At 49.9% G+C, this 25,675-nt stretch overlaps 1 protein-coding gene across 1 annotated transcript; it reads left to right on the forward strand.

Moving 5' to 3' along the window:
* Nucleotides 1-2,597: 2,597 nt before the first annotated feature.
* On the forward strand, nucleotides 2,598-24,328 carry ADA (adenosine deaminase). The gene is made up of 11 exons (XM_075108354.1): nucleotides 2,598-2,687; nucleotides 10,052-10,113; nucleotides 13,418-13,540; nucleotides 13,683-13,826; nucleotides 14,641-14,756; nucleotides 16,783-16,907; nucleotides 19,390-19,461; nucleotides 19,742-19,843; nucleotides 20,575-20,642; nucleotides 21,124-21,253; nucleotides 22,546-24,328. The coding sequence occupies exons 1-11, from the start codon at nucleotides 2,652-2,654 to the stop codon at nucleotides 22,645-22,647; spliced, it is 1,080 nt and encodes a 359-aa protein (XP_074964455.1). The 5' UTR covers nucleotides 2,598-2,651; the 3' UTR covers nucleotides 22,648-24,328.
* Nucleotides 24,329-25,675: the final 1,347 nt, after the last annotated feature.

The raw sequence follows: 25,675 nt of genomic DNA on the forward strand, positions 1-25,675 counted from the left end.
TGGCTGCAGAGGTTTGGTGTCATCTGTAGGAAAACATTAATTTAATATCAACAGTATGGCAGTTGTCACAACCACCTGACTAAGCCAGTGGTAAAGATCGATAAAGTGGATCAGGGTCAGGTCAATTAAAATCAGCCCAACCCCAAGCCTTATTTCTAAGGCTCTGCAATACCGTTGTGTGCAATGAATGCACTATGTGGTCCTGGTGTTGACACTCCTGGAAAGAGCTGAGTCTGCAGTCCACATGTGTTTGCTAAGCAGAAAAAACCCCATCAAAAACCCCTTACTGCACCATTCTCTGTCAATGGGGCTAGTTCAGCTCCATTTGCTTCTTTCTGACCTTATTAACAACTCTTCTCCCAGCAGAAAATTACCCACATGCTATTTTTACCTTGCAATTTTCTTTAATCGCAAATAAAGGCTCTAAGTGACTGCTGTCCTCCCAGTGTGGATGACACATCGAGCAAGACTGTGCCCATGGAAGACCATTAGACAGTACCATGTATTCACACTGGGACCATTTATGCTATAGTTGCTTTGAAGCAGAAGTCAGATCTCAAACGTGTGATGCTGTGGGACATTCTCCAGGCAAAATAGATGCTTTTCAAGTGGCTGCTGAAAAAGCCTGTGATGTGGTGGTGAAATGGCCCTTGTGAGCCAGAGCTTACCTTGCCCAGGGACAGTTTAACACCCAGTTGCTAATTTGCACACTCAAGCATTTTATTTCTGCTGAGACCCTCTGTATGCATGCAGAAGAGTTTTACCCAGATTCAGTGCTCGCAAAGCTTTGGGAGCCTGTCACCTTTTGATGACTCCAGAAATCACGAGTTTTAGTGCAGAAAATACCTGCTGCTTATTCCGACTGGTTTCCCATGGGCCTGGCATGGTGCTGCTCCATCCCACAGGCTCCTGAAAGCCCTGAGCAGCGCTGGCACTGTGCTTGGCAGCTAACAGTTACTTTCCCCTGCCAGTCACTATTTTGTAAAGAATATTTTTGCCAGTTAACTGTGGCTAATGTGCTTTCATCTCTACATTATGGACACAGTCAAGGCATCTCTAAAAGGTGGTACTTAATGAAAGAGAACATGTTGATGAATTTGCCTCCCCAGCCAAGCTGTGTGCTTTTCCCACGGGCTCCGCTGCAGTGCACATACCCAAATGACCTTGGGATTCGAGCTGAAAAACTGCTGTTTTCTCAATGATTACTTGGCTTTGCAGCAGAAATTCCATCACTGCTCTCATGGCAAAGCTGGGGAGGAGTGACAAGGGGTGCTGGTGACATTTCCCTGTGGAGGAACGAGTGCAGCATGTTTCGTATTGACTAAGCAACGCTTGGCACCAGGTTGCAGCCCCCACCTTCAGGGCTGCTCGCTCCCTTGGGCTGTTTCGTGCCACCTTGCTGGGGTGATAGTGTGGCTGTGACAGCGCAGGGCTGGAGGAGCGCCCAGCCCTCCTGTTCCTGCAGGCAGGGCTTCAGTGTAGCTAATTCCCCACTGCCAGCTTCCACAAACAGTGTCGCTCTGGTGTAAACACAGCTGGGGAAATAGAAGAGGAGACTTTATTTTCGAACGATTTGTAGTAGCATTCACACCACAGCCCCAAGTGCTTTCTCTGCTCACATGCCAGAGGAATAATAAAATAATATTTTACATTGATACAGTGGTTTTCATTTCCAAGGATCCCCGCAGACCTGGCCTGTGCTCTGGGGATGGCCTCACCTGGGCAGGTGACCTCCAGTCATGCAGAACAAAACTGTGGTCCTTGGCTCTGCAGTGATTTTGGAAACATCTTTGGAAACAGCTTGGATCTCATCTCACCCAGGGCTGCAGGAGGACCCGAGGGATGTTCCTCAAAGCTGACTCCGGTGAGTGGTTCCACCTTGCAGATTTGCCTGTAGGTAAATGGGTGTGACTTTTGTGGGTGCTTCAAGACTGGAGTGGCTGGAAGTTCTGCTTTCTCCAGTACCACAGAAGCCATGCTCAGTGGGGAGGAGCAGGACTTTCTGCCCCACTGTCTCTCAGCGACATGGGCTGCCAATTGCTTCACCTAGGGGAGAGGAAGGCAGGAGGCAGAGGAGCAGAGTAAAACGTGGCTAGGTCACTAAAAATAAGAAATGAAACGCTGAGCGTGAGTTTGCAGGAGCTGAAAGCAGGTGTACGATGGACCAAACTAGCCCAAAAAGCCATCAGACAAAACAAGCGAGTCACCGAGCAGCAGCTTTATGAGCAGGAAAGGGGGTGAGGGCTGCTTGCTCTGAAGCTGAACAGTTAAGTCCTTTCTAGGTTAAAAAAAATATTGTTGCGTTGGCTTAGGACTGCAATCAAAGCTGGAGAGAGCATTCCAGTCCTACGAGCTAAGCTGTTGTTTTATCGCGTTATATTTTCCTTTTATGTTACCCGGGAGGAGGAGGAGGAGGAGGAGGGACTCCGCCCGGGCTTTTGGCTCCTGAAGAAAACTGGAGCGGAGGTGGGGGCGCATTACCGGGCGGGATCTCGGGAACTCGGGGTGGCAGCAGGTGGCCGCGGTGCTCGGCGCTGCGCAGGGGCGGGGCGGGGCCGGCAGGGGGCGTGGCCGGCGGGGGCGTGGCCGGCAGGGGGCGGGGCGGCAGGGGCAAAGGCAGGGGCGACGGCAGCGGCATCGGCAGCAGCATCATGGAGCAGAGGTTGCGTGTCTTCGGGGACCCCAAGGTGAGGTGGTAGCGCTGCCGAAGGCGCCGGGTTGTGCCCCGGGACAGGCACCGGGGCTGAGGTGCTGTGCACCGGGACGTGCCCTGGGGGTGAAAACCGAGACGTGCACCGGAGCCGAGCCGCCGCACGTGCACCCGGCGTGAGAGCCGGGTCGTGCCCCGGGGCGGAGGCGGCGTGCACCGGGGTGGGTGAGCCCCGAGGTGTCTCTCGGCGGTACGAGCCCGGCTCTGCGCCGCCCCGGCCCGGTGCTCCCCGCGGGGACACGCAGGAGCTGCCCGCGTGGTGTCCCGGCCGCCCCGGCGCCGGGGCGGTGCTGGTCCCGCTCCCCGCCGCGGGGACACCCCAGCGCCCAGCCGGGGTCCCTGGGCTCCTCCGCGCTGGGGTGCGCTGGCGGCCCGGCTGGGGCAGGGCTGGGCGTGGGGAGCCCGGCGGCTCCGGCTCTCCAGCTGCTGCCTTGGTCTACTGAACAACCGTTTTGTCTCTTAGTTTGTTTGCTTCGTCTGGGGGTTTGGTTTTGTTGTTTTATTTTTTGGTAATTTTTTTCGTGTTTTGTTGGGTTTTGTGTGTATGTGGGGAGGGGGACCTCTTAAACATTTGGGTCAGTTATTCCTCAGATACCCAAGATACTGTCTCGGTGACTGCTCTCAGGGGGTGCTCCAGTCCAGAGGGTGCTGTATAAATACATCTCAAGTAGGACCATGCAGTAACGTGTTTGTTAATCAGATTATGAAAACGTTGCAAAGGAAACAGGTAGAACAGCTGTGGTTAGCAATAGCCCTGTATGTGATGGCAGAGCGCTGCCTTTGCAGCAGGGCAGCTCAACTATTGTGGTCTGGCTCAGCTGGTGTACGGGGAGCCAGTTTTCTCTGCCTGGCTGCCAGGTGGGGCTGGGCTCTTGGTGGGCAGCGAGGGGCCGGGGCAGAGGAGACCCAGAAAAGTGATGTGAGGGTCGTGGTGGTCCCGCTCTGGGACAACCCAAGTGGTGGCAACGGTGTGCGGCTTTCCCAGGGAAGAAGATTGCCTCCTAAAACCCAGAAGGGTTTTTGTTGGCCACTGTTTGCATCTCCTACCACTCCCAAACCATTTATTTCTCGGTTTGAGCTTGTACCAGAAACATCTAGTGTGTTTGGAAAAGCCTGCATGCATAGGTCTGATTCGTGCTTCATTCCATCGCTGTGTGAGGCTTCCCTCTCGGTGAAGATGACCCATGCAATAGCAGGCAAACCTTGATACCAAAATCCAGGGAGCACTGACATCTGCTAATGGTTAAAGCCTTTTTAAGGCTACTTCAATTTTGAGAGGTGTTGGTGTTCTGTCAGCTCCACTAGGAACAAACACTGATGGTTCACCCCAGTGATTTTAAACTTTTGGCTGAGAGAAGCAAGTTAAGTTCTTCTTTCACTCGTGCTTCTTCCTACTTCTCCAGTGAGTGTGAGAGTGTGATGCTGAAGAGAGAGTCCTAGGAAAAACCATGCAGGGTTTGACCACTAAGATCAGGTTTCTGTTGTCTGGTTGCTGGCACTTATGAGACTGGTTTTCCTGAGTCAGGCAGTCCCTTTCAGTTGTGCGAACCTGCTAAGTCAGGCTTGGGGGGAAAAAAAACCAGGTCTGAAGTCAGTTAATGAGCCCTGTTGATTCCCCTGGACCCTCTGCCATCGGGAATGATCAGTTTTGTGTTCTAGAGGTGTTTCTGGTAACTGGAGCAGCTTTGAGCCCCAGCTGAACATGGGGCTGGGGCAGTCTCCATGTTTTTTGGGAACTCGCTGTGTTGTGGCTGCTGCAGTGGACGAACAGGGAGCTGCTGGGGTTGCTGGAGGGCGACTTTGAACCCTCCTTATAGTAGGCCATAAAAGAGCAGAAGAGACTGCCATTCCTTGGATGCTGGCCATCAGCCTCTTCCGTCTTTTCTCCACAACCAGAGCAGAGACAGTGTCCTCGCTCGCTGCTGGCTGCCCTCCCTGCAGGACAGCCTTAGGTCGGGAGCTTTGGGATGTGCGATTCTCTTCTCCTGTGGCTCCCACATGCCTTGAGCCGCATTGCGGGGAGCAGGATGGGAATGGGGGCTTCTGGGGTCAGGCCCACACCCTCCCAGCAGCTGGTGTAGCTCTGCTGGTGGATGCTTCTTTCCAAAATGAGCTCAGGTTGCATTGGGCAGGTGTTCCCTCAAGCCCTCCCAGGGCATGCTGTGTGTGTCATGGCATTTTGGAGCCTGTCCCTATCCAGAGGGAGGCCATTGTCTGTGACATGTCCTTCGTATCTGGGAATCAGGAGAGATGGCCAGAACTGGCTGTAGCTCTGTGTGTCCCGTCAATGGTTAGGAGAGCACCTGGTGACCGAATCCAGATGGCACCGAAGGTGCCTGCTCTGCTGCAGAGCACTGGCTGTACCCAGGGGAGTTTGGGTGGGCTTCTGCCCTGCTGCCTGTAACACTGCAGCACCCCCATGCTCGAGACAGACCTGCCCATCCGGGTCGAGCCACTAGTACAGGTATTTGCCCTGGGTGCAAGACTTAAAAAAACCCCAAGAATTTAAAAAGGTGATCCTTATTGTGGGGAGTGCAGGTGCATGAGGGTGTGCCGAGGATGTTCTTCAGTTCATCCACTTCTCGTGCACAACCTGACCCCTGACCAGCTTGGCATGGGTCAAAGCCAGGTGCTGATGAGGCTGCATTGAACTCAGCTGTACCTTATGCAGTGATGCACATACTCATACCTTCAGTAACGCTCTGCAGGCACGCTCTCAGATAACCATCCTGGCTCCACTTGTTAAACTGATAGCAGTAAGAGGCTGGCTTGGCACTGCTCGAAGTGCAAGGAGTCTGTTTATTGCTCCAAAGCGTTGCCTCGTTCTAGCCACGTGTGGGGGTGAGGTCTGTGACGCCTCGGGGGGGGGGGGGACATGACCCTGCCACCCCATGGGAGCTGTCCCTGTGGGAGGGTGACACGGAGCCACCATCACCTATTAATGGCACCAGGAGCCCTGTACTGAGGTCGGTAGAGGCTGAGTAGTTGGTGCTGGGAGGAATGGTACTAAAGGCTGCTCAGCACAGGAGCATCCTTATCAGTCACCAAAGCCATGTATCATATGAATGCTGCTCTAGAAAGCATAAATATTTCTTGCAGTGGAGCAGTGGCTGGGTCTTGTAGTCTCCCACGTTTCTCTTTTGAAGGCCCAAACCTTAAAGCATATGGCAGATTCATCTCCAAAATGCATTTGTGGGTGTCATCAGGTTTGAGGATAATACTGTACCTCTTCCACTTCACGTCCCTCTTGATCCACTCTCACCTTTTCTAAATGAGTGTTTGTGGTGAGTTTATGATGAGGATAACTTTGCTCCTGACTGTGCGCTTTAAAACTGGTATTTGGGGAACACCGATCTTTTTGCAGTGATTGGCATTCATCTTATCTCTTGTTGAATTTTGCTATTAACATTTTCCTGCCACATGTATCTAACAATTGACAAATGACAGCTGTAATCACTCTGGTTTTCAGTTATTGAGTTCAATGGAGTGAACTTTATCACCTTTTAATGTGCTGATAAATAATCCCAGGCAAAGTCACTGCTAAGGGTTTTTAAATGGTGCAGCTTTAGCGTCTGCCTGGATTATCTATTAACATCTACTGGAAGCCATCAAAATAAAAAGTGAGGTTGGTGCTACTTTTACCATGGTGTTAGGGCTGACTTTGTTCATTTTATATATTTTTTTTAAAAGACCCTAAAGCCACCTAACACAGAAATTCCCTTAGCTTGGATTGTACTTTTTATGCCACATAATAGGCAGACTGAACAGTTAACTGTTCTGCCGTGGTCTGCTGAGCAAACCGTAGAGTGATAGAGAAATTCTGTTGGCTTGATTGTAGCTGAAAATACTTTGAATGTTTGGTTAACTTTTTCCCCTTAATTTCACTAAATTGAAAATAATCAGACTTGATCTTTGAACGGAACATACTTGTTTGCAGTACTTCATTTTGCGTTTGAATTTACTTTTGAAGCTTATTAAGTTTCAAAGAAAACATTACAATATTTTCAGAAGAGAAAAGTTGAGCCAGAGCTCTTAGAACTTCTTTTTTTAAAACTGAACTGACTTTGTGGTATCTGCACTAACAAGCCTTGTGCTGTGGTTGAGCTAAAACTTTTTTTGCATAAAAATGGAAAGCGCTTGGCTTGCTTTGACAGCCTTGCTGGGTTTTGCTTGTGCTGAGGACGCAAAATCGATGGCCAGGTATGTCTTTTGAACTAATCTCTCTGGCTTTCAACAGCTCTTTAGTAAAACTTGGAGATTTTCTTGAATTGCACTATGGTTTTTTGACGCACTGGCTGGCACTCAGTGAGCTTGCTCTCAGCTGCAGCGCTGTAGAGGCACAGAAGAAGGGCTGATGGGTGCCTACACTGTGCTGAGCCCCCTCCAAAGGTGGTCCTGAGGGTCCTCACTGCAGCTGGGGGAAGAGCAGTGCTCCTGTCCCAGGACGGCATTTCAGAGCTCTGCTGCTTTATTGTTCTTCATCGGAACGAACGTTACAACATCCAGGTTTGCTGTGAGAAAGGAAGGCATCGCTGGTCCTGGCATGGCGGAGGGCTCCAGTGCTGGTGCAGCCTGTGGTGTTGTTGGGGTCCTGGACCAAGTGTTGCAATCTCTATTTAATCTGTGCACGCAATAAACCTGAGGGTTTGGGGTGGGAGACCATGTGTCAGTGGACCTCTGTGTGCTGAGGAGCAGAGCCCTGGAAGAGGTGCTGGGCTCCTGCGTTCACCTTATTTCTGCTTGCTCAGGCATTACCTCCTGGAGCTGCAGTTCAGAGAAAATTCTTTCGTCTTTATCTGGGTACTTTCCTTGACTTAAAGCAAGGTCATGTCACCCACTTGTATCTGGAAAAGTCTTGTGCTGTGCTTACCCAAAACAAACACTCAGGAAGAGAGCTGAAGTGTAATCTGCAGCGAGCAGCCTCCCACAGACCTGGAAACCTGCAGGGTTTGCGAGCAAGGCGCCTGGGGGCGGTGAGCTGCTTGGTTGTCCTCTGCTGATTGCATCCTTATCTAGGGCCGGCTCTTGGTGGAGACTCTTGTAGGCACACCTTTACTTCTTCACTTGAATGTCCTTTGGTAATCTGAATAGCATAGATTAGTTCTCAGCTGCAGAAAACAACCCCCGCAGGCACTCACCCTGAGGAACCCCACAACTTTTTGCATTGAGCGACATGGCACAAGAGTTTCTTAGCACTTATTTTAGGTCCCTCCAGACCAAAGAGATGCATGGCAGAGGAGGAAGAGCCTGTTGCTGGTGTTGGAGAGGAACCTTGCTGGTTTACAAGCATCTTGCCTGCAGTAGTGACAGAAGGTGGCATGTGTGGATGAAAGACACCACTGAATTTGCTTTTGCATTGATGGAAGTGTCATGTTGGGATGTTCTTGCAGGAAATGCTTGAGAAATGGTTGCAGTGAGAAGAGCTCACTAGGTTTGGGTTGCTTGGTTCTTACATCCAGCATAAGTAAGTTTCAAGCCTGAAACGCCATCAGAAGGTCATAAGGGCTGTTGAAAACCTCAAGGAATGGAGCTTCATGGTTTTGAAATAGGAATTGGAGCTCGAGAGTAGAAAACATGCCAGGCGTCCAGATGTCCATAGTCTGTTATTTTATCTGCTGCTTCTCAGGACATTTAGTCCTCATAAGCAAGATTGCGTAACTCAAGGTGGGAGGAATGGTTGGGTTTTGCCCTTTTAAAATCCTCATCCCTGTAGATTCAGATATTGTCTTAAGGCTAGGAAAAATGACAGGGATATCTTTTTACAACCTGCTAGCAGTGGTGTCTGTGGGGATATTCATGACCCCTGGCCCAGCTGATTGGAATGGTGCAGGGTCAGTAGCTCAGGCTTCCCTGAGCTTGGCAGCTGCATTTTACATGCCACAAGTGCACGTTTCAGTGGTAGCTTCATGTCCATCTTATGCAGGTGGCCCAAACCCACCTCAGCAACAATGGCCTTTTGCAGCACAAGCAGTCAATGAAAACCCTGGCCGTGAGTCAGAAGATGGGTGTCTCTGCCTGTGTGGCAGGCATCTACGGCTGCAGGAGGCAGTGGGGATGGGAACAAGCTCATGGGCATCAGTGCTTGTCCCAGAGATGGGCAATGCCAGCCTGGCACCGGGAGCTGGGCCAGCGGCGCTGAGCTCACGTCAGCTGTTCACAGATGCTTCAGAGGAGAGTGAAAGGATCTTGAGGTGGACAGTTACGCATTGCTCTGCTTGTAGGGACCACTTACTCATTTTTCTTCCAGCTCCTCATAGTTATTGTTTGATACATACCCTGACACCAGAGGGTTTGTGGGTTCTAATTAGTAACCCTGGGCAGTTTAGTTATCCGTGCAAATATCCAGTCCTCTTCTGAATCCTACCCAATTCTTACCCTCAGCATCCTGCAGCAATCATCTACACAGGATAATTTGCACAATGTCATAGCTAACAAGAACTTTGTGTATTAAGTTGCTGCTCCATCATTTCATTAAAAAATAAAATGAAAATAAATAAATATTTTGTAGGCTATTCCATTGCTTAAAAGAAAACAGTTCTGGAAATATGAAGATCTAGCTGAAACATCTTACAGCTAATATTTTCCATCCCAGTTTGACTTCCAAATTACATTTGTCATGTTCCTGCAAAAGCCCCAGCTGCCTAATGGAAAAAGCTTGCTTTTGCTTTTCTGGGGCTCTTTCTCCAAAATCTGTTTTTTCAGCAATAATCGGGAAACAGGGTTTCAGGGTGAAGAGATCTGAGTTACTGTCCCATTTTTAATGAGTTGTTAGCTCTACAGGGCAACTCTTATTCTTCTTAATTTTTACATCAGCTCGTACCATGGGACTGACTCCACCTATAGGATTAGAAAGCCTGAATGCTCTGATAATACCAAGTAATTAACAATATATCAGGAGCTGATTCTTAGAAGTAAAGTCAAAGTTTTTGTGTAATGACTTTTAGCAAATTAATTGATGCTTGGGTGTCTTGTCTGTGAATTCAAGAAGGAGCAAGCTGGGAAGCGAAGGTGCTTGGGGTTTGTTTTTTTCACCCTTCCCAAACTGCAAACCATGCAAGCTAAATAGGATAGGGCAGTTCCTGAAGATTACTAGAAACAGAATAAACTTCTAAAGATCCATTAAATGTGTGAGCTGCAGCAGCAATAAGAAAATATTTAGACAATACTTAGATATTGAAAAATAAACTTTAACTATGGTGTTTTAAAAATGTTTTTGTGCTTTCTTGTCATGGCTTTGTCCCTGTACTGGCTGCATTTATACCTGCTTTAGCACCAGCTGCTTATCTCTCAACTTCTGCTGGAGCTCTACGAGTACCTCACTAATCTCTTATCTTATTGCAGGTTGAACTTCATGTCCACCTAGATGGAGCCATTCGACCAGAAACAATCTTGCACTTTGGCAGGTGAGTTGTGGGGGTAAGAAAACTCTGTGAACTGCAGTCCAAAAGCATCAGTCCCTACTCCCATGCCTTCTGCTTGTCCAGTTCTCTGCCAGAAGAGCTTGTGCTGGCGGGCTGGGAAAGCTCTCTCCCTTGCTGTGCAGGCAGCAAACCTGGCTGGTGCTGGTCTCACCTCTGCACAGGCGAGTCCTCTGGCTGCACGGTGTGAGGATATTGAGCACACCCCAAAAGGCGATGTTGCAGCAGGGCTGTACTGGTAGCAGGAGTGTGAGCAAGGTGGTCATCAGTCCCATGAGCCAGGCAAGCTAAGAGGAGCCACGGTGAGAAAAGTACAGAAGATGTCTCATAAACAGAGCTGTCTGCCTTTGAAGTGTACCTAGGAAATGGCAGAGTCAGTGTATTCTTGTTTCTTTTTCCACATTCCTAATTGTTAAAGCAAGTTAAATGAAAGCAGGCTGGAAGCATCTTCTCGGTGGTGGTGCTGTACCAGAGTCCTGGGAGGAAAAACCAGCTTGGGTGCTCCTCCCTGCCCTGCTGTTGCGTGCCTTTGAACCGCAGACTGTCTGCCTGGTGCTAGCAGTCAAGGCGTCATCCTTGTGTGAGGGTCACCCAGGAAGGCACTTGGCAGTGACTTAGAGAGGTTGTTTCCTTGACAGAGCTCACGTGCATCTTCTTGCTTTAGTGTAATTTGCACGGGGAGCAGCAGGGTGAATTATTAACTGGTGCAAGGACCTGGCTGTGCAGTCGTAAGCAAAAGAAACTTAAGACTCTGTCCAGCTGTCACTAATGAAAAAGCTGATGAAGACTAGCAGATACTCTGAGATCAAGAAAGTGGCATGCTTATAGATTTCAGGAAACAGCTCTTAGGTACAACTCTGGTACTTTGGGGAGGAAAGCAGTTCTGAGGGGGATGGGGAGTGGTTCTGGCATCCTGTGAGCCCAGCAGACTCCAAGGCAATGTGATTGTAGGGGGAAATACTCTCTCTAAAGTAGCTTTTTCTGCCGGGAGTGACCATACATTTTTGCAGTGCAGGCAGAGTAAAGGTGGATCAGAGATGTCCATATTGTTCGTTGCAGGACATTGGTGCAGTGAGCTGAGATCCTGCTGGCTCTGCCCATGCCACTGGTGGGCTGTAGGGCTGGAATACAAGTCCCAGTGGACAGAAGAGTCGGTGCTGACTCCCTGGGGCTCTGCTGGGTCCCTACTACCAGCAAAGGACAAATGCCAGTGTAGTTCCTCAGGAGGGTTGTAGGAGCCCTGAAGCCCAGGAGACACCAGCCACCTGATGATCTGTGCCTCTTTGTTGCTTAGGGCAGAAACCTTCGATGCCTGAGCGTGTGCAGAGTTCCCTCTTATTTTTAAACAGCCCTGGAAGCCCCCAGAGCTGCCAGCTCTCGGGTGGAGCAAGGCTGTGCTATTCATGGGCTCTAAAACTAGCGCTCACACAAATGTAGAAGCAATAGGGCAGCATAGGAGTCTATAGGGGACTGCCTTAATAACCTCACCCTGGACAAAGCAAGCTGTTTGTAGTCTATTTTTAAAGGTAAAGAGCTGGAAATAAATTTGCCAGGTGGTGGCTGACCACATACAAATAACTTGAAGCTGCTGGGATGCACAAGCCCCCTTGGGCAGTAGCTGAACTCTGCCGTTTTTAGAAGCTTTGGCTCCAATTCTGGCAAGGTCTGGGTCAGGCTTTACGTCCACCCTGCCCAGCCGAAGGGTTGAGAGCCATGGCAGACCCCTCTTGGGACTGGGCATCCCCAGGAGAGGTGCCCCGTCTGCGGTGGGATGGTGTGTGTGGTGCTGCCAGTGGCTGGGGATAGCTCTGGGCAGGACGCTGAGGTGTCGGTGGACATGAGCATGTTCCCCTGGGGCAGCTTTGCTGCAGGAAGGCCCCAGCTACCAGGTAGGTTGGATGGGGCAGCAGCAGCTCCCAAGGTCATGGTGGCAAGATCCACTGGACCCCTCAGTGAGAGACCTGGCTCTAGCATCTCTGCGCTGTGGATCATCCCAAAGCGCTGTTGCTGCTGGCTGTGCAGAGGCAATCCTTTGGGAAGCACGTGGAGAACATCAGGGAAATGGCTTGGCTGTAAGAAACTTTCCCTAGGCAGGTGGAGGAAGATGCAGGTTGGTTCTTGGAACAGAGACCAATGTGTCAGTGCCATGGAAAGGGCAAGGCGGGGAGGAAAACTGATGCCTTGGCGGTGATGAATGTCCTTTGCAAGAGTGCCAGCAACTTAATCTGAGCAGATTGTGTGTGAAGGCTGAGCATGGGGCTGGCTTCCTTCCTGCCTGAGCAGGGAATGAGCAATGTTTACTGGGCCCAGGAGCGGGGTTCTTTGGGCTGATTCCCCTGCGGACTGCTCATCAGGATGGCTGCTGGCATTGGGATGCTAAAGCTGTTTGTGGTGTTTTCTCTCCATTAGCAGAGAGATCCATCAATCGGCTGTAATTTATTGTGGCAGGAAAGAGGATTAAAAACAAATGACTAGTTATTATTCCTAATTTAGGTTGGCATTCACAGGCGGAGTGACAGCCTCTGGAGTGGGGGTGGCAAAGCCTGCCCAGGAAACGTGCAGCATCCTTGGCTGGCAGCCCCCTCAAGCCTGGCTGTCACCCCACCAGGGACACCTCCACCCACTCGGGACTCCAGGGACAAACAGCTTCTTCCTTCTTGGAAGAGTTTAGGTGGGCTTTACCATCTCCATCCCTTTGGTGAGAGCTGCTGTTGGGGCTGCTGTTTGGTCCTGGGTGGGAGGTGTCCGTATCAGAGAAGATGCCACCACGATATTTGGCTTGGGAACTGGCTTGCTCGCAGGAGCTGCCAGCATTAAACAAACCCGTGAGCCACAACACTTCTGTGCACGTGATTCTGTGCCTGGGAATGACTGGGGGGGGTTTCAAGCCTTTGAGCCTACATAAGTGGAAATTCACTTCTCTAAATAATTTTGGTAATTCTTTGGCATTTCTGCTACTAGGACTAGGAGGTGCTGAGAAATAATCCAGAGCCCCTTTAGATGAACTCCTTCTTAAGCTTAAATTGTGTTCTGACTGTGTTCCTGCTGGGCCAGTCTGGGCTTGTATTTTGATTTGTTTGTGATTTTCCTGTATTTTGGATTGCTTTCCTCCCCACTGAGATTCAGAGCTGCATCTGGAAGGAGATTTTGGAAGGACAACATGTGCCATATCTTCTCTGTGAAGAAATGGAGGTTAACACTGCCAGCTTGGGACATGATTGCTGTATGAAATGGACAGAATAAAAATGTAATAGCCTTCCCCATCACTAACATGTGGCTTCACTTCCAGGAAAAGAGGGGTTCCTCTCCCTGGCAGCACTGTTGATGACCTCCTGAAGCATGTCAGCTACAAAACACCATTGACAATTACCCAATTCCTAGAGAAGTTTAATCACTACATGCCTGCCATTGCGTAAGCACCCCAGTTTTGCTTCTTCCCCTTCAACCAGGACCCCATGGCTAATGTTGCTCAGCCTTGGAGGTCACCTCATCCATCCCCAGTGTGCCCCAAGGATGACAAGTCCCGATGACGGGTCCCACTGCTGTCCCTGCAGGGGTGACCGTGAGGCAGTGAGGAGGATTGCCTATGAGCTTGTGGAAACAAAAGCAAAAGAAGGCGTCATCTACGTGGAGGTCCGGTACAGCCCTCACCTCCTGGCCAACTGCTGTGTGGATCCCATCCCCTGGGGCCAAACCCAGTAAGTGATCCTGCTGTGTGGGGGACCTGGTGGGCAGCCGGTCAGGCATGGAGAAGCCAGCTTGGTGTAACCAAACTTCCTTTTTCCTCCAACACAGCAAGCACCAGCACTCTTCCACATCTCTTCCCCATCAATAGGAGTTTTCCTCTTATAATATATCCGCATGTTGCTATGTTTTAATGTCCCTTGCTTTGGGCACCTAATTCTGCATGTGCAGAGCACCTCTGCTTAAACTGGCTGGAGCCAATCTCTGTGTGAGGGGAAGTAGTGTTCAGGCGTGGATTGCCTGCCCACAAAATGTGAACTTGAGTTAGCAGAAGTGGTGAGCAATGTTGGCTGACAATCCAGTCCCTTCTTTACCTGTCATCCCCGCTGTGATGTGTGCCTCTGATTAAATCAGTGCTGGGTTCTGTGGCCCCTTGCAAAATGTGCTGTGATGAACGTTGAGCCCCCGTGCTTGCCCCTGCCTGGCTGCAGGCAGTTATGTGCCCTAATGAGATGATCTGGCAAAGAGAGGGTTCCTCTGCTCGGGCAGGCTTGGCATCTGGTTCCCCTGGGCTTTCTAAACCTTACTAATATCTTTGCATGCTTTTGTGCCCGACACCTGGTAAATCTGGGCATAGCATGGGTGTAAAAGGTGCTCTTCAGCTCTGGCAGTCTCATTGGGCTCCTCTGGATGTTAAGGCAAGTGGGACCCCGGCCAGGCTGGGTTTTGCATGCGGTGTCCCGTGGGGATGCTGGGCTGGACCTGCAGCTCCTGCCTGCTTCCCCGGCAGGTGTCCAACCTCTCGCTGATGTCTCTTCTTCTCTGCAGGGGAGACCTCACTCCAGACGAAGTCGTTAACCTCGTAAATCAGGGACTACAGGATGGAGAAAGGGATTTCCGCATCAAAGCCAGGTCTATTCTATGCTGCATGCGCCATATGCCAAGTAATGTATTGCAGCTCCCCTGCTGCTCTGCTCCCCTTCCCTGACGCGTGGCGGGGGGTGACGTCCCCTGGGTTCAGGTCTCTGCAGAAGTGCAGGGAAAGCCCCAGTCCTGTGGCCCTGGGTCTGGTGCGGGACTAGACAGTGCTGAGAAGGAGTTTTGTTTTTTTTTTTTCTTGGTGGGGGTCCTCTGCTTCCTTCACTATGGGGAAAGGGTCAGCTAGATGCAAAAGTGGGGGCCTGTGGGTACAGCCAGTATCTGAAAGGTCTTGCTAGACAGACAAAGTGGACTCTTCCATCCTCTCCAGGGGGAGGTGTGACTTCTTCTCGTACCTCGCTCCCTGCCCAAAGGCTGGAGCTCTCTTTGGACCAGCTGAAGCTGTTGCCACAGTGAGCAGTTGCATCTGCCATGCCTGTGTGGTGGGTCCAAGAGCTAACAGTCATGGGAGGAAGACCAGGCGTGAGATCTCATGCTTTCCCTGCTCATGGTGGTGCTGCTACAGCAGCATACTCCTTCGTTAGCCTGGACCATGGGTAAGCCAGAGAATCTGCTGGCTGCAGTATCTGCTGGTTCAAGCTGAAAACACAAGCAAAATACACTTTAGTCACAGATATAAAACTCTTTTTTTTAATAAAATCAGCAACTCTGAACTTCAATGGTAACAGGTGCTGTGACTCAAAATAGGAAGAAAACCCAATTTCTGGTGTTTCATTGGGCTGCGGGCTTCTGTGAGCATCTTCCTCTAGGGAAAGATGCATTCAGAGTGAGGTTGTATGACAGTAGTTCTTCTTTGTGAAGACTTTGTTATGAATATCTTCATATCTCACAAGAGTTTTGTGTAGGCTTAGTGGGGTAGATGGTGGAAAGATTTGTGCTAATAAATACATGGTTAATCTGTGTCTAGAAATGTGAAAAATTATATTCTTGGAAACTGGGACATTTGAGAGTGGGGTTTTTCCTTCCTGCCCAATCAACCCCAAACAATACTTTGAAAACTTGACCCTTAAATTTCTGGTTTCTAGGAAGAAAACTTTTTTGTCTTTGTAGAAACTGGAAAGCTGTAAGGCAGTTACAGTCCCTACCAACGCAGAAGTAGTAAAGGCAGAAAGCGGTGGGAGTACCTGAGGGCATATACAGCGTGTGCTTGCACAGCCCTGCGAACAACTGAGTTGGCATTCTCGTGCCTGCGGCCCAGCACACCAGCTCTTACACAGAGCCAGTGATGCACTCGATACAAGTCTTTAGCGCTGCATTCGGGATGTGCTGCACAGTGAGAAGCTACCTTGTAATTTATGAACTGTTGAGAGGAAGGCAGAGATGCCAGCCAGAACTAGCTCATATTAAACTTGTTAATAAAATAATGGCTCTAACCCAGTGAGTTGTAAACTGATGAAAAAAGGTGAAATTGCATACGTTTTCATATGTGTTCCTATGATTTTGGGATTGTATGTTCACAGCAGATGCTTGTTAATTATTAGCACTACCATATATCTCTGTTTCTTGGCCTTTTTGCTAAAGGGTAAGTGCTATATGAGCTAGTAGATGCATGTCCTTTCTCAGAGGTTATCCTCTATCCTGATCAGATATAACTCCAGAGTAGCTGTTGGCCACTTGTTACTCTCTTTCTCACTGATACTAAAAAAGATAAGACTGCAAGTGTTAAAGGTCAGCCTTCCAGGAGGCTGACCAGCTCCTTCCCACCAGGAGTAGCATCCTTTTTCTTTTTTTTTTTTTTTTCCCCCCTGCCAAAAGTGAGTAGAAAAACATGATGAGGGCAGCTTTATAGCTGGTAAGTGCATTTTATTACCCTTTGATTGACAATGGACTGATCAGTTGGCAGCTTTTATTTGCCTGAAGATGGCAGAGCTTTCTAGGAGTTTAACTTTCTTTCTGAGCATCAAACTTTAGGAAAGACCAAAGAAAATAGCTCTAGCCTTCTAGTTATAGGACAAGGATTTGTTTAGAAAAATGCTGAATGTGTGACTCTTTCCAATCCTTTCCCCTGAACCCTGGCGCTGTCTCTTCCAGGCTGGTCTCCGGAGGTGGTGGAGCTCTGCAAGAAGTATCGAAACAACTCTGTGGTGGCCATCGACCTGGCTGGAGATGAGTCCCTGAAGACAGAAGATTTCTCCGAGCATAAGGCGGCTTATGAGGTTTGTTTAATATGCTGCTTAAAAGAAATTATGAGAAAAACATATATTGAGGGGACATGCGTGAGGGGACACGCGGTATGTTATTCTGACTGCAAACAGCTGGGATGGCTTGATTTGTTGCAGCTATTAAAAGCATTCTGTTAAATAGCAAAAGTATTAGTTTATATTGCCTGCCATTAGTCATTTAGGAATCATTGCTTGAACATGGCCTTAGAGAGCTGGAGCTTGGTGTGCTACCCTATAGCACCGAGTGCAATGCGAATTACATGGAGCCTGTGTCCCCCCAGCAGCACCCTGCTGCTCTTGGCTGGGATCTGCTCCTGGGGCTCTGGGAAACTACTGCCTAGGGTGGAAGAGACTGGCCTTTCCAGTCTGGCAGAAATCACCCGAGGAGCAAAGAAGCTGCATGTTTGAAGTGCTTTTATCTGATCATCTCAAATGCAAATGCTGGAATGGCTTCAGGAGCCTGGTCTGAGACTCTCACCAGACCTCAGCACTTTGCAGTGGCTCAAAGGAGAAGCTTCTCCCCTCAATTCTCTTTGCCAGTGGGAGTTTGGGGTTGTTGGTCCCCTGCATCAGTGGGAGAGGAGGTTGTGCATCATCCCTGGCAAAAAGGACGGTGGTTTGCAAGCAGCACTCGGGGCTGAAACAACACAGGGCTTTCTTGAGGTCTTTGTCCCTGTCAGCAGGAGCCGATACAAGGTCTGCCTGTGCTACTGTGCCACGCTGGGTGAACCAAGTGGTTATAAACTGAGATGCGGGCACAGGGTTTTATTATCGGACATGTGGGTGCGTCACATCCTGCACTGCTGTGCCAGGAGCACCCAGGTACAGACTCCTCCATCTGAAGGATGCATCTTGTCGCTGTGCTGGGGGCTCGCTCAGTCACTGAGATGCTGAAGCAAACCCTGCTCCTGACCATTGGCCCCTCTTGGCCTGCGTGGCAGGGACGTACATCCCCATAAATGCTGCTGCTACACTCCATGGAGTATGTAATGCATCCAGGGAAATTGGAGAGACTTGTGATGTCCCTTGGGCAGGCACATTCTGCCTGGGAGCTCTCGGGGCTGTTGCAGGGGAAAGAGCAGATAAGGGTGAAAACTTGACTGTGGCTGCTGGCTGTGGAGGAGAACTGGGAAGTGTAGAGCCAAGGATCTTAGGACCACCATGTCCAACGACGCAGGGACCTTTGGAGAAGAAGCCAAGGGAAGCATCATATGTCCTCGGACCAATGGGTTGAAAAAGGGATTAAAGTACTTCAGGAAAGATATGCCCGTGGATGGACATTCGAGACAAGCTCTCTCCTGGACGGAGGGGCTCAGGCTTCAGCAGCCAGGAGGGTCAGTGGGGAGGGGTCCCAGTGCAGTGCTCTTCCTGACCCTGCTGCTGTATCCCCAGCTCCTGCTGGGATAGTTAGGGATGCCTGTCTTGGGGTGAGGTGGGGGGGTTTCTGGTTTCTTTTTACTGTGTGTAGAAACAAGTGGAAAATGTCTGTGCTGATGTGAGTCTGTCTCTCTTCTTGGCCTGGTACTTCGCCCAGAGGGATTTTTTTGTTTTTAAAAGTGTCAAAAATTAGCTGTTTGGGAAAAATCAACACTCACTTAAATGTAGGGAGCACAAAGTGCCTTTCAGGTCAATGCACACAGGGCTTTTCTGTTGACATCCCAGGCAGAGCCTGGCCTGACCTTCACAGGGCCTGGGCGTGCAGCACAGGAGGAGCTGAAAACTAAGTAACTGGGGGAACAAAAAAAAAAACCATGAGTGAAAAGCCCTGAAGGAGTGCCCGGGAAGAATGTCTGCTGCAAGATGGAACTTGCAGCCTGTGTGCTGCTGCTGGCTGGGTGGCCCTTCTCCAGCAAGGCAGAAGCCAGGCTTCCAGTGAGGCTGCATGCCTTCCCAAAGCCCAGGTCGTCTGTGGCTGTCCTGGCAAGGGATTTTGGGGTGGCCATGGGGGAGCATTTTGAAATGCCCCCAAAGCTGCACCCCTAGGGTCCTCCCAGCTGGGCTGCTTTCGTCCCCACCCCCTCTAAGCATCACTGCATCTCTGCCCTGGGGGCTTTTAAATTCTCCCACTTGGCTGCAGTGGGCTAAAAGGGTAGAAATTGCAAAGATGGGAATTGCTGCAAGGTTCATGCAGAAGGGCGAGTGGGTGAAGGGAGGAGAGCTTTAAGCTTGTTGCTGTCTGGAGAGGAGACAGTGGTGAGCTCACCCAGTATTAAAAGACCCTGGAGGAGGCTGGCTGGGCTCCAGGGGAAGGTAACCAGGCTTTCTAAGTTCCTCCGCTTCTGGCATTACTGAGCTCTTGTCTTGCAGTCAGTGCTACAGCAGAGCATGCAACTCGCAGGCAGTGGGGCTCGTGGTTTGGGGGCTCTTCATGCAGAGACCTGTTGCTTGCTGTGCCCCCGAGAGCAGTACTGGCCCAGGGGTTTGCTGACCTTGCTGCAGATGATGGGACAGGAGCGTGTCTTCCCTTGCTTTGCAGGAAGCTGAAAGATGTGGGATTCATCGTACTGTCCATGCTGGGGAGGCCGGCCCGCCTGCCAGGATCAAGGAGGTATGAGGAGCTCCTGGCTCAGGGCAGAGAGAGGGGCAGGGGTGGGAAATGCCCCTGCATCCCCTGCACCAGGGAGAGAGGAGCCCAAGTCCTCTCTGTATGTACAGCAGAGCAAACATCGGGGACCCGGGCAGAGATCTGGCCCCGACAGCTCAGAGAAGGATTGCCCTGGACGTGGCTGAGTGGCGCAGGCTGTGCCCATGGTGGGGCAGGGATCTCTGGGCAGGCAGGAGCTGAGCTGGTGCTCGGAGGCTGTACGTAGTTTTCCTGTGCTCTCTAGGCAGTTTATCTCCTGAAGGCTGAGCGCATTGGCCATGGCTACCATGTCCTGGAGGACCCTGAGCTGTACAAGGAGCTGTTGAGAACAAAGATGCATTTTGAGGTAAGGATGTGTGGTGGGCGGGTGACAGCTAGGTAGCTGCTGCCCAAGTGGAAAACCAGCCCTCCCTTGGGCTGTGCTACAGCCAGGCACACAACCTGACCCCGAGTGCTGACCGTGTTTATGGTGATGTTGCCATTGAACCTGGATGACTAAAGCTCCACAGCAAAAATGGTGGTAACACCTGGCGGTGTGGTGGGATCTTTGCTGCACGCGCAGCAGCTTGTAGGAGGTGTGTAGCAGACAGAAATGGAGCCTGTTCTGCCTGAGGATAAATTTTGGGCAGCTTGTTCACTAATTTATATACCTCAAGCCTGCAAAGCGGGCTGTTCTACCAAAGCCTGTCTGAGTGGAGGGTGGAAGTGCCTGAGAATTACTGTGCATGGGCAGATTTCTTTTGGCTTTTCCCCAGAATGGCTATATCCAACTAACATATGAAATATATATGTATTTAATTAATGCCATTGGTTTAACTGTGTTCAACACATGGCTGGTGGCTGACTGGCCATGGGAAGTATCCCACTGCTTCCTGCCGCTGTCACACAGGCTGTGGGATCTTTGCATCTGTGTCTTGGGATGTGCACCAGTCCATCAGTGTAACGTTGAGGGGTAGCTGTGAACAAAGCTCTAAACCTGTATCTGGTTTTGCCAGAGTGCTCAGCTATCTGTGTACGCAGCTGGAGTTCAGATCTGTGTGGCTGATTCTGGTTTTTGTGTTTAACTCCCCCAAACAGGTCTGCCCTTGGTCCAGTTATCTCACTGGAGCGTGTCTTCCAGACTTTGGGAAACACCCAGTAGCACAGTAAGACTTCTCAACCATGTGCAATCTTAAATAACCAGAATTTGGGTTGATTATAGCTGCCTTATTGCTTTACAAAGGTAACATGAAAATGTGGTACATCCTCGTCCTTTGGCACAGAGGGGCCTGGTGCAGCTGGAGGGGGCACAGGGGTCCCTTGGGGAGGCTGTCCTGTCCCTCCTGCCCCCGCTCTGAGCTGTGGGGCATGAGATGCTGCACACTGGCCATTAGCCCGAGTTTGTGGGTGAGAGCTGAGGTTGCTGAACCTCTGAGCAAGAGACACCCTGATGCTTTGCTCCTCTCTCCACTGGAGAAGCCGATTGAAGCAGTAGCGAGACAAGCCGAGCCCTGTGTTTGTGTCCAGCAATGCAAGCTGCAGGGACAGCTGCAAGGTCTTCCCTTTTACTGCATTGTACCCTGAGAAGTGCATGACCAGTCCCACATCCAGTGTTTTACCCACCAGTTCAACCTGATTTCCTTACAGATTTAGGAAGGATCGTGCCAACTACTCTATAAACACAGATGATCCCCTCATCTTTAACTCCAATATTGACAAGGATTACAGCATAGTGAAGGACTACATGGGCTTCACTGAAGAGGAGTTCAAGAGAGTGGTAAGTCAGCTTTGGCTGGATGCTCTGCTGATGTCCTAGTGCAGCCCAGAACAACCTGCTGTTTTTCTTTAAAAGTTGAAGAGTTTTCAACAGAAATCAGAAAATCCTTCACTGGCCTTGTAAGCGAGAGGCTGAGGGTGGCTGCTGAGCTGGCTGGAGGGGATGGTGGGAGCGCTGCGGGAGCAGGGGGTTCTGAGTGCAGGGAGCTCTGCGGGGGCTGCGGCACTTGGGCTGACTGCTTTGGGCTTTACAGGGAACAGGTCAGAGTGGGAATTGTCCACTGAAGATCTGAGCAGGAAGGAAGGTGCCTGTTGCTCTCCTTTTTGTTTGGGGTTCCACCACCCCCCCCCCTTGGATTTGGAATAACGTGTAGGTTATTTCAAGGCCTGGCCCAAAAGTTAGCAAGATTCAGCAGCTACAAAAGTGCTTGCAGTTTTTGCACATGTTACGAGTATGCAACAACTGAGCTGGAAACACAGTGACTGCTGGCTTCAGTTTTGCACACAGTCATTTATGTGTCTTGGTTACATCCTGAAAACTGGCTTTAATCTTTGATTTTCTAATTACTTACCCAAGACGGAAAGACAGGATAACTGTTGGGAGTCTGACTTACCGGGCTACCAAGCACATTTTTTCTGGTTTGCATTGAGAGTCATGCTCAGCACTTTCACCAGAGATACTTACTTGGATTGGGAGGTGCAGGATGCACTTTACAAGAGGGATTGGTCCTGCTCTCAGCACTGGCTGGAGGAACAAGTCCCTTTCTCCTACAGACATCAGTCTCTGGGTCTGGAAGGGGGAATAAGGACGGCTCTAAGCTCTGGGATCCTGGATCCACAGCTGTTCTGCTGCCAGCTGTCCTCTCCTGCTTTTGGAAAAGCCAGGTTGTTCCTGTGTAATAAAAGTCCCTGCACAAGATGGACAAGCAGGTTACATTGCACAGCCAGGCTGTGTCTCAGCAGCAGCGCATCAGGCTGCCAACACCACCGTGCCGGGAGAGGCTCTTGTCCAAAGGGGAGCTGGGAGTGTAGGAGTGGGTCTAAAGTCCACATCCTAAAAAATCCAGAGTATTTAAAGACCTTTACTTGTGCCTGCCTCCTTCCTCTTGGGACTGTTTCTAGTGATGGGCAGAACAGTTGCCCTGTAAAATGAGTCTGTGGAAATGAATCTTGGAATGGAAAGTTAATACTCTCCCTTGCCTGCAGCTGCTCAGAGCCAGATGTTGGTACGTGCACAACCATGTGTTCATGTCTGATGTGTCTTAATGTCTCCGTTGTGTTCCCCCTCTGCAGAACATCAACGCAGCTCAGTCCAGCTTCTTACCTGAGAAGGAAAAGCAGGAACTGCTGAACACACTGTATGAAGCCTATGGGATGGTCCCCAATGCATTGTGACCCATCCCTATGAGCCAGCATGGAGCGGTGGCCCTTCTTCATGCGTGCTTGACTCTCCCCTGTGTTAGTGGGAGCACTGGGAGAAGGTGCCTGGAGTCAGCCTCTATTACTGGCACCCCTGTGTTAACCGTTACAGTGCTAAGCAGAATCAAGCTATCACATACACCTCCCTATACCCCCACAAACTCTCTTCCAAATGGATACCCAGCTTCCTATCTTGCTGTTGTGCAAGCAGACTGAAATTGCCTCCTGGCCAGACTCCCTTCTCCATCTGCCAGTCTTTCTGTATTGCAAATGCAAACAGAACTTCCCCTGCTTTTGTTTTTTCCTCTTCCCCTGCTTTATCTGTCCTGCCACTGACCTGCCTAGGCCTTGTCTGCAGTGCAGAAATAGCCACCTTTAACTGTGACTGTGGCCTGGTAAAGGTGTGTTAGTGCTGACGGGGAGTGAGCAGGCACTGCAGAAACAGCAGCTTTATTCCCGTGTGTGTGGTTAGGAAGGTTTGGCCACAGCTGTATTTACCCAGGGTTAGTCTTGTACTAAAAAGACAGGAACAAGAACAGGCTGGAAGCTAGTGCTCACGCCCATGCACAGCTCTGAAGGGCATTCAAAAAAAAAAAATGGTTTTTTTGCATCCTTTCTCAGATAAGGACTCCCATGTATCAGGCCACCCAATGTCACAGCTGCAGAAGCACACATCTTGGGCTCAGGCTCCAGCTTTGCTAAGAGCTGGCCATGACGATGCATAGAAAGTTGGAATATATTTTTACCATTTCTGGGCCAAAATCTGCCTTCTGGGACTTTTCCCAGTTTTGTACTCATCCTGGAGAATTTCTGTCAACTGCAATTTTCTCTTCCTCTAACTTTGTTTAAGACTTGGAAAAACCATGATCGATTGTTTGTTTTAACCATGTTGCCCTCTTCCTGACTTGATGTAATCTTTAGGCGCTATTAAAACTGAATAGTAAATTAATCAGCTAGGGCCCAATGTCACATGTTGACTCAGGTGCCATCTGAATTGCTTCTCTCACTCAGCACTGGCTATAAGTCAGATCTTCAGTTTGGTGGAGAATTTATACAGAAATATTCACCAAAATTCCTAAGCAATTTTGGTGCATTATAATATTTTTACTTAATATGCAATAGAGCCTCACATCTAGAGAGGAGACCATAATTTTCTTACGTGAGTGTGTGCTTTAGCATCCCAGGTATCTGCCAAGATGCTTACTCCAAAGATACTGTACCAAAACGTTGGGTTTGGTACAACTGTACAATACCGTACCATTTGCTTTTGACAAGGGGCCGTGGTTACCATTACCACAGACAGTGTGTGACACTGCTCCTGTCTCAGCCAGCAGCAACTGCATGCTGGGAGTATTTCCATTCTTTCTGGGATTCCATATTTGTCTTCTGAGTAAAAAGCCTCATCTCTGAAGTACATTATACATATATACACGTATATATATAGCTAGATAGATGGATATGAGAAAGAGAATTTCTTACTTTTATAAAGCAAATGATAAAGCATCACTTTTAAGAACAGGATTGCAGTAAGAGCCGGGATTTTTTGTGTGATTTTTCTGCAAAAATTGTATCTGAAGAAGAGCTGCTTGTTTGGATTCTTGGACAGTTGATTGTTAATCCTATTTAACAAAATAATACATTTATATTAAAAGATAAATCCTCTTGCCTTTCTGTTCAAGAAAGACTGTTTAGGAATCATGGTCCGTGGTCCACAACGTGAGCCATCCTAGCCCTGCTAGAGCATGAGGGTTAATCAGTAGCTGTGATGTTGGCTTTGGCAGCCCAATTCCTGCCTTCTCCTGTTGCCAGGTCAGAGCACTTTGAAAGTTAACGCAGGGCAAGCCAGAGGGAAGGTGCCCCTGCTCCCTTGCTAGACAGGCAAGTTGGATTTATGGATGCAGGTTGTTCCACCCTCACGTGTCCTTTTCCCTTCGGTAATCAAAGGGACATGTATCTCACCGCTAGGAGCAGCTGCAAGCCCATCATTTCAGTTGAACGTAGGGGCATGCCAGACCACCTGAAACTCTAAATGAGCACTGAAGTCTTTCAGCAAACACTCCCTGCCTGAGCTGACAGTGCACTCCAACAGCCAGGCAGCCCAGGCTGTGCCACTTCTGGCTCTTAGCATCCCTGACGCAGGGGACGGGACAAAACTATTGTAAACTATTTTTGATACCTGCATCCATGTGCTCAGCAGCTTTGCAAGTCAGGATGTGGCTGGATTAAGCCAGCGCCCTTGGTCCTTCAGCACAATCAGCGATGGCAGCTGACCTGGCTCTTTACCTTGCAGGGGGAACCTGATACCCCTCGCCTGTCCTCCAAGGGTGGCTGGCCAACAGGTCCCTAATCATCTGCCTAAATATAATTCTGGAACAGATATTTTCTGACCAGGGAGACCTAATATTAGCCCACGTTTGACTGCTGGAGGTCTTGCGTGGTGCACAGTCTCTCTGCATTGCCTTTAGGCTTTCTTTGTGTCAGCATTAGCCAAGAATACTGTTCCGTGTCAGTGAGGAGAGCTGGAAAGGGGGCTTAAAGATCCAACTGTGTGGTCAGCCAAGCCCAGGAGAACCTGCAGGTATACTCTTCATTGGGTAAAAAACTGGCTGGATGGCTGGGCCCAAAGAGTTGTGGTGAATGGAGCTAAATTGAGTTGGCGGCTGGTCGCAAGCGGGGTTCCCCAGGGCTCAGCGTTGGGGCCAGTCCTGTTTAATATCTTTATCGATGATCTGGATGAGGGGATCGAGTGCACCCTCAGTCAGTTTGCAGGTGACACCAAGGTGGGCAGGAGTGTTGATCTGCTCTGCAGAGGGCTCTGGACAGCCTGGATTGATGGGCTCAGGCCAACTGTATGGCGTTCAACAAGGCTGTGCTGGGTCCTGCACTTGAGCCATAAAACCCCCCTGCAACACTACGGACTTGGGGCAGAGGGGCTGGAAAGCTGCCCGGCGGAGAAGGCCCTGGGGGTGCTGGCTGACAGCCAAGGAGGCCACCAGCCCCTGGG

Source organism: Phalacrocorax aristotelis, chromosome 13 (assembly GCF_949628215.1).
Source record: "Phalacrocorax aristotelis chromosome 13, bGulAri2.1, whole genome shotgun sequence".
NCBI lineage: Eukaryota > Metazoa > Chordata > Aves > Suliformes > Phalacrocoracidae > Phalacrocorax > Phalacrocorax aristotelis.

Excerpts from the sequence above, each read along its gene's own strand:
- ADA (XM_075108354.1), top strand. The coding sequence starts at position 2,652 with ATGGAGCAGAGGTTGCGTGTCTTCGGGGACCCCAAG. Across the intron at positions 13,541-13,682 it reads CACTACATGCCTGCCATTGC|GGGTGACCGTGAGGCAGTGA; the intron begins GTAAGCACCCCA and ends CTGTCCCTGCAG. Across the intron at positions 21,254-22,545 it reads AAGAGGAGTTCAAGAGAGTG|AACATCAACGCAGCTCAGTC; the intron begins GTAAGTCAGCTT and ends CCCCCTCTGCAG.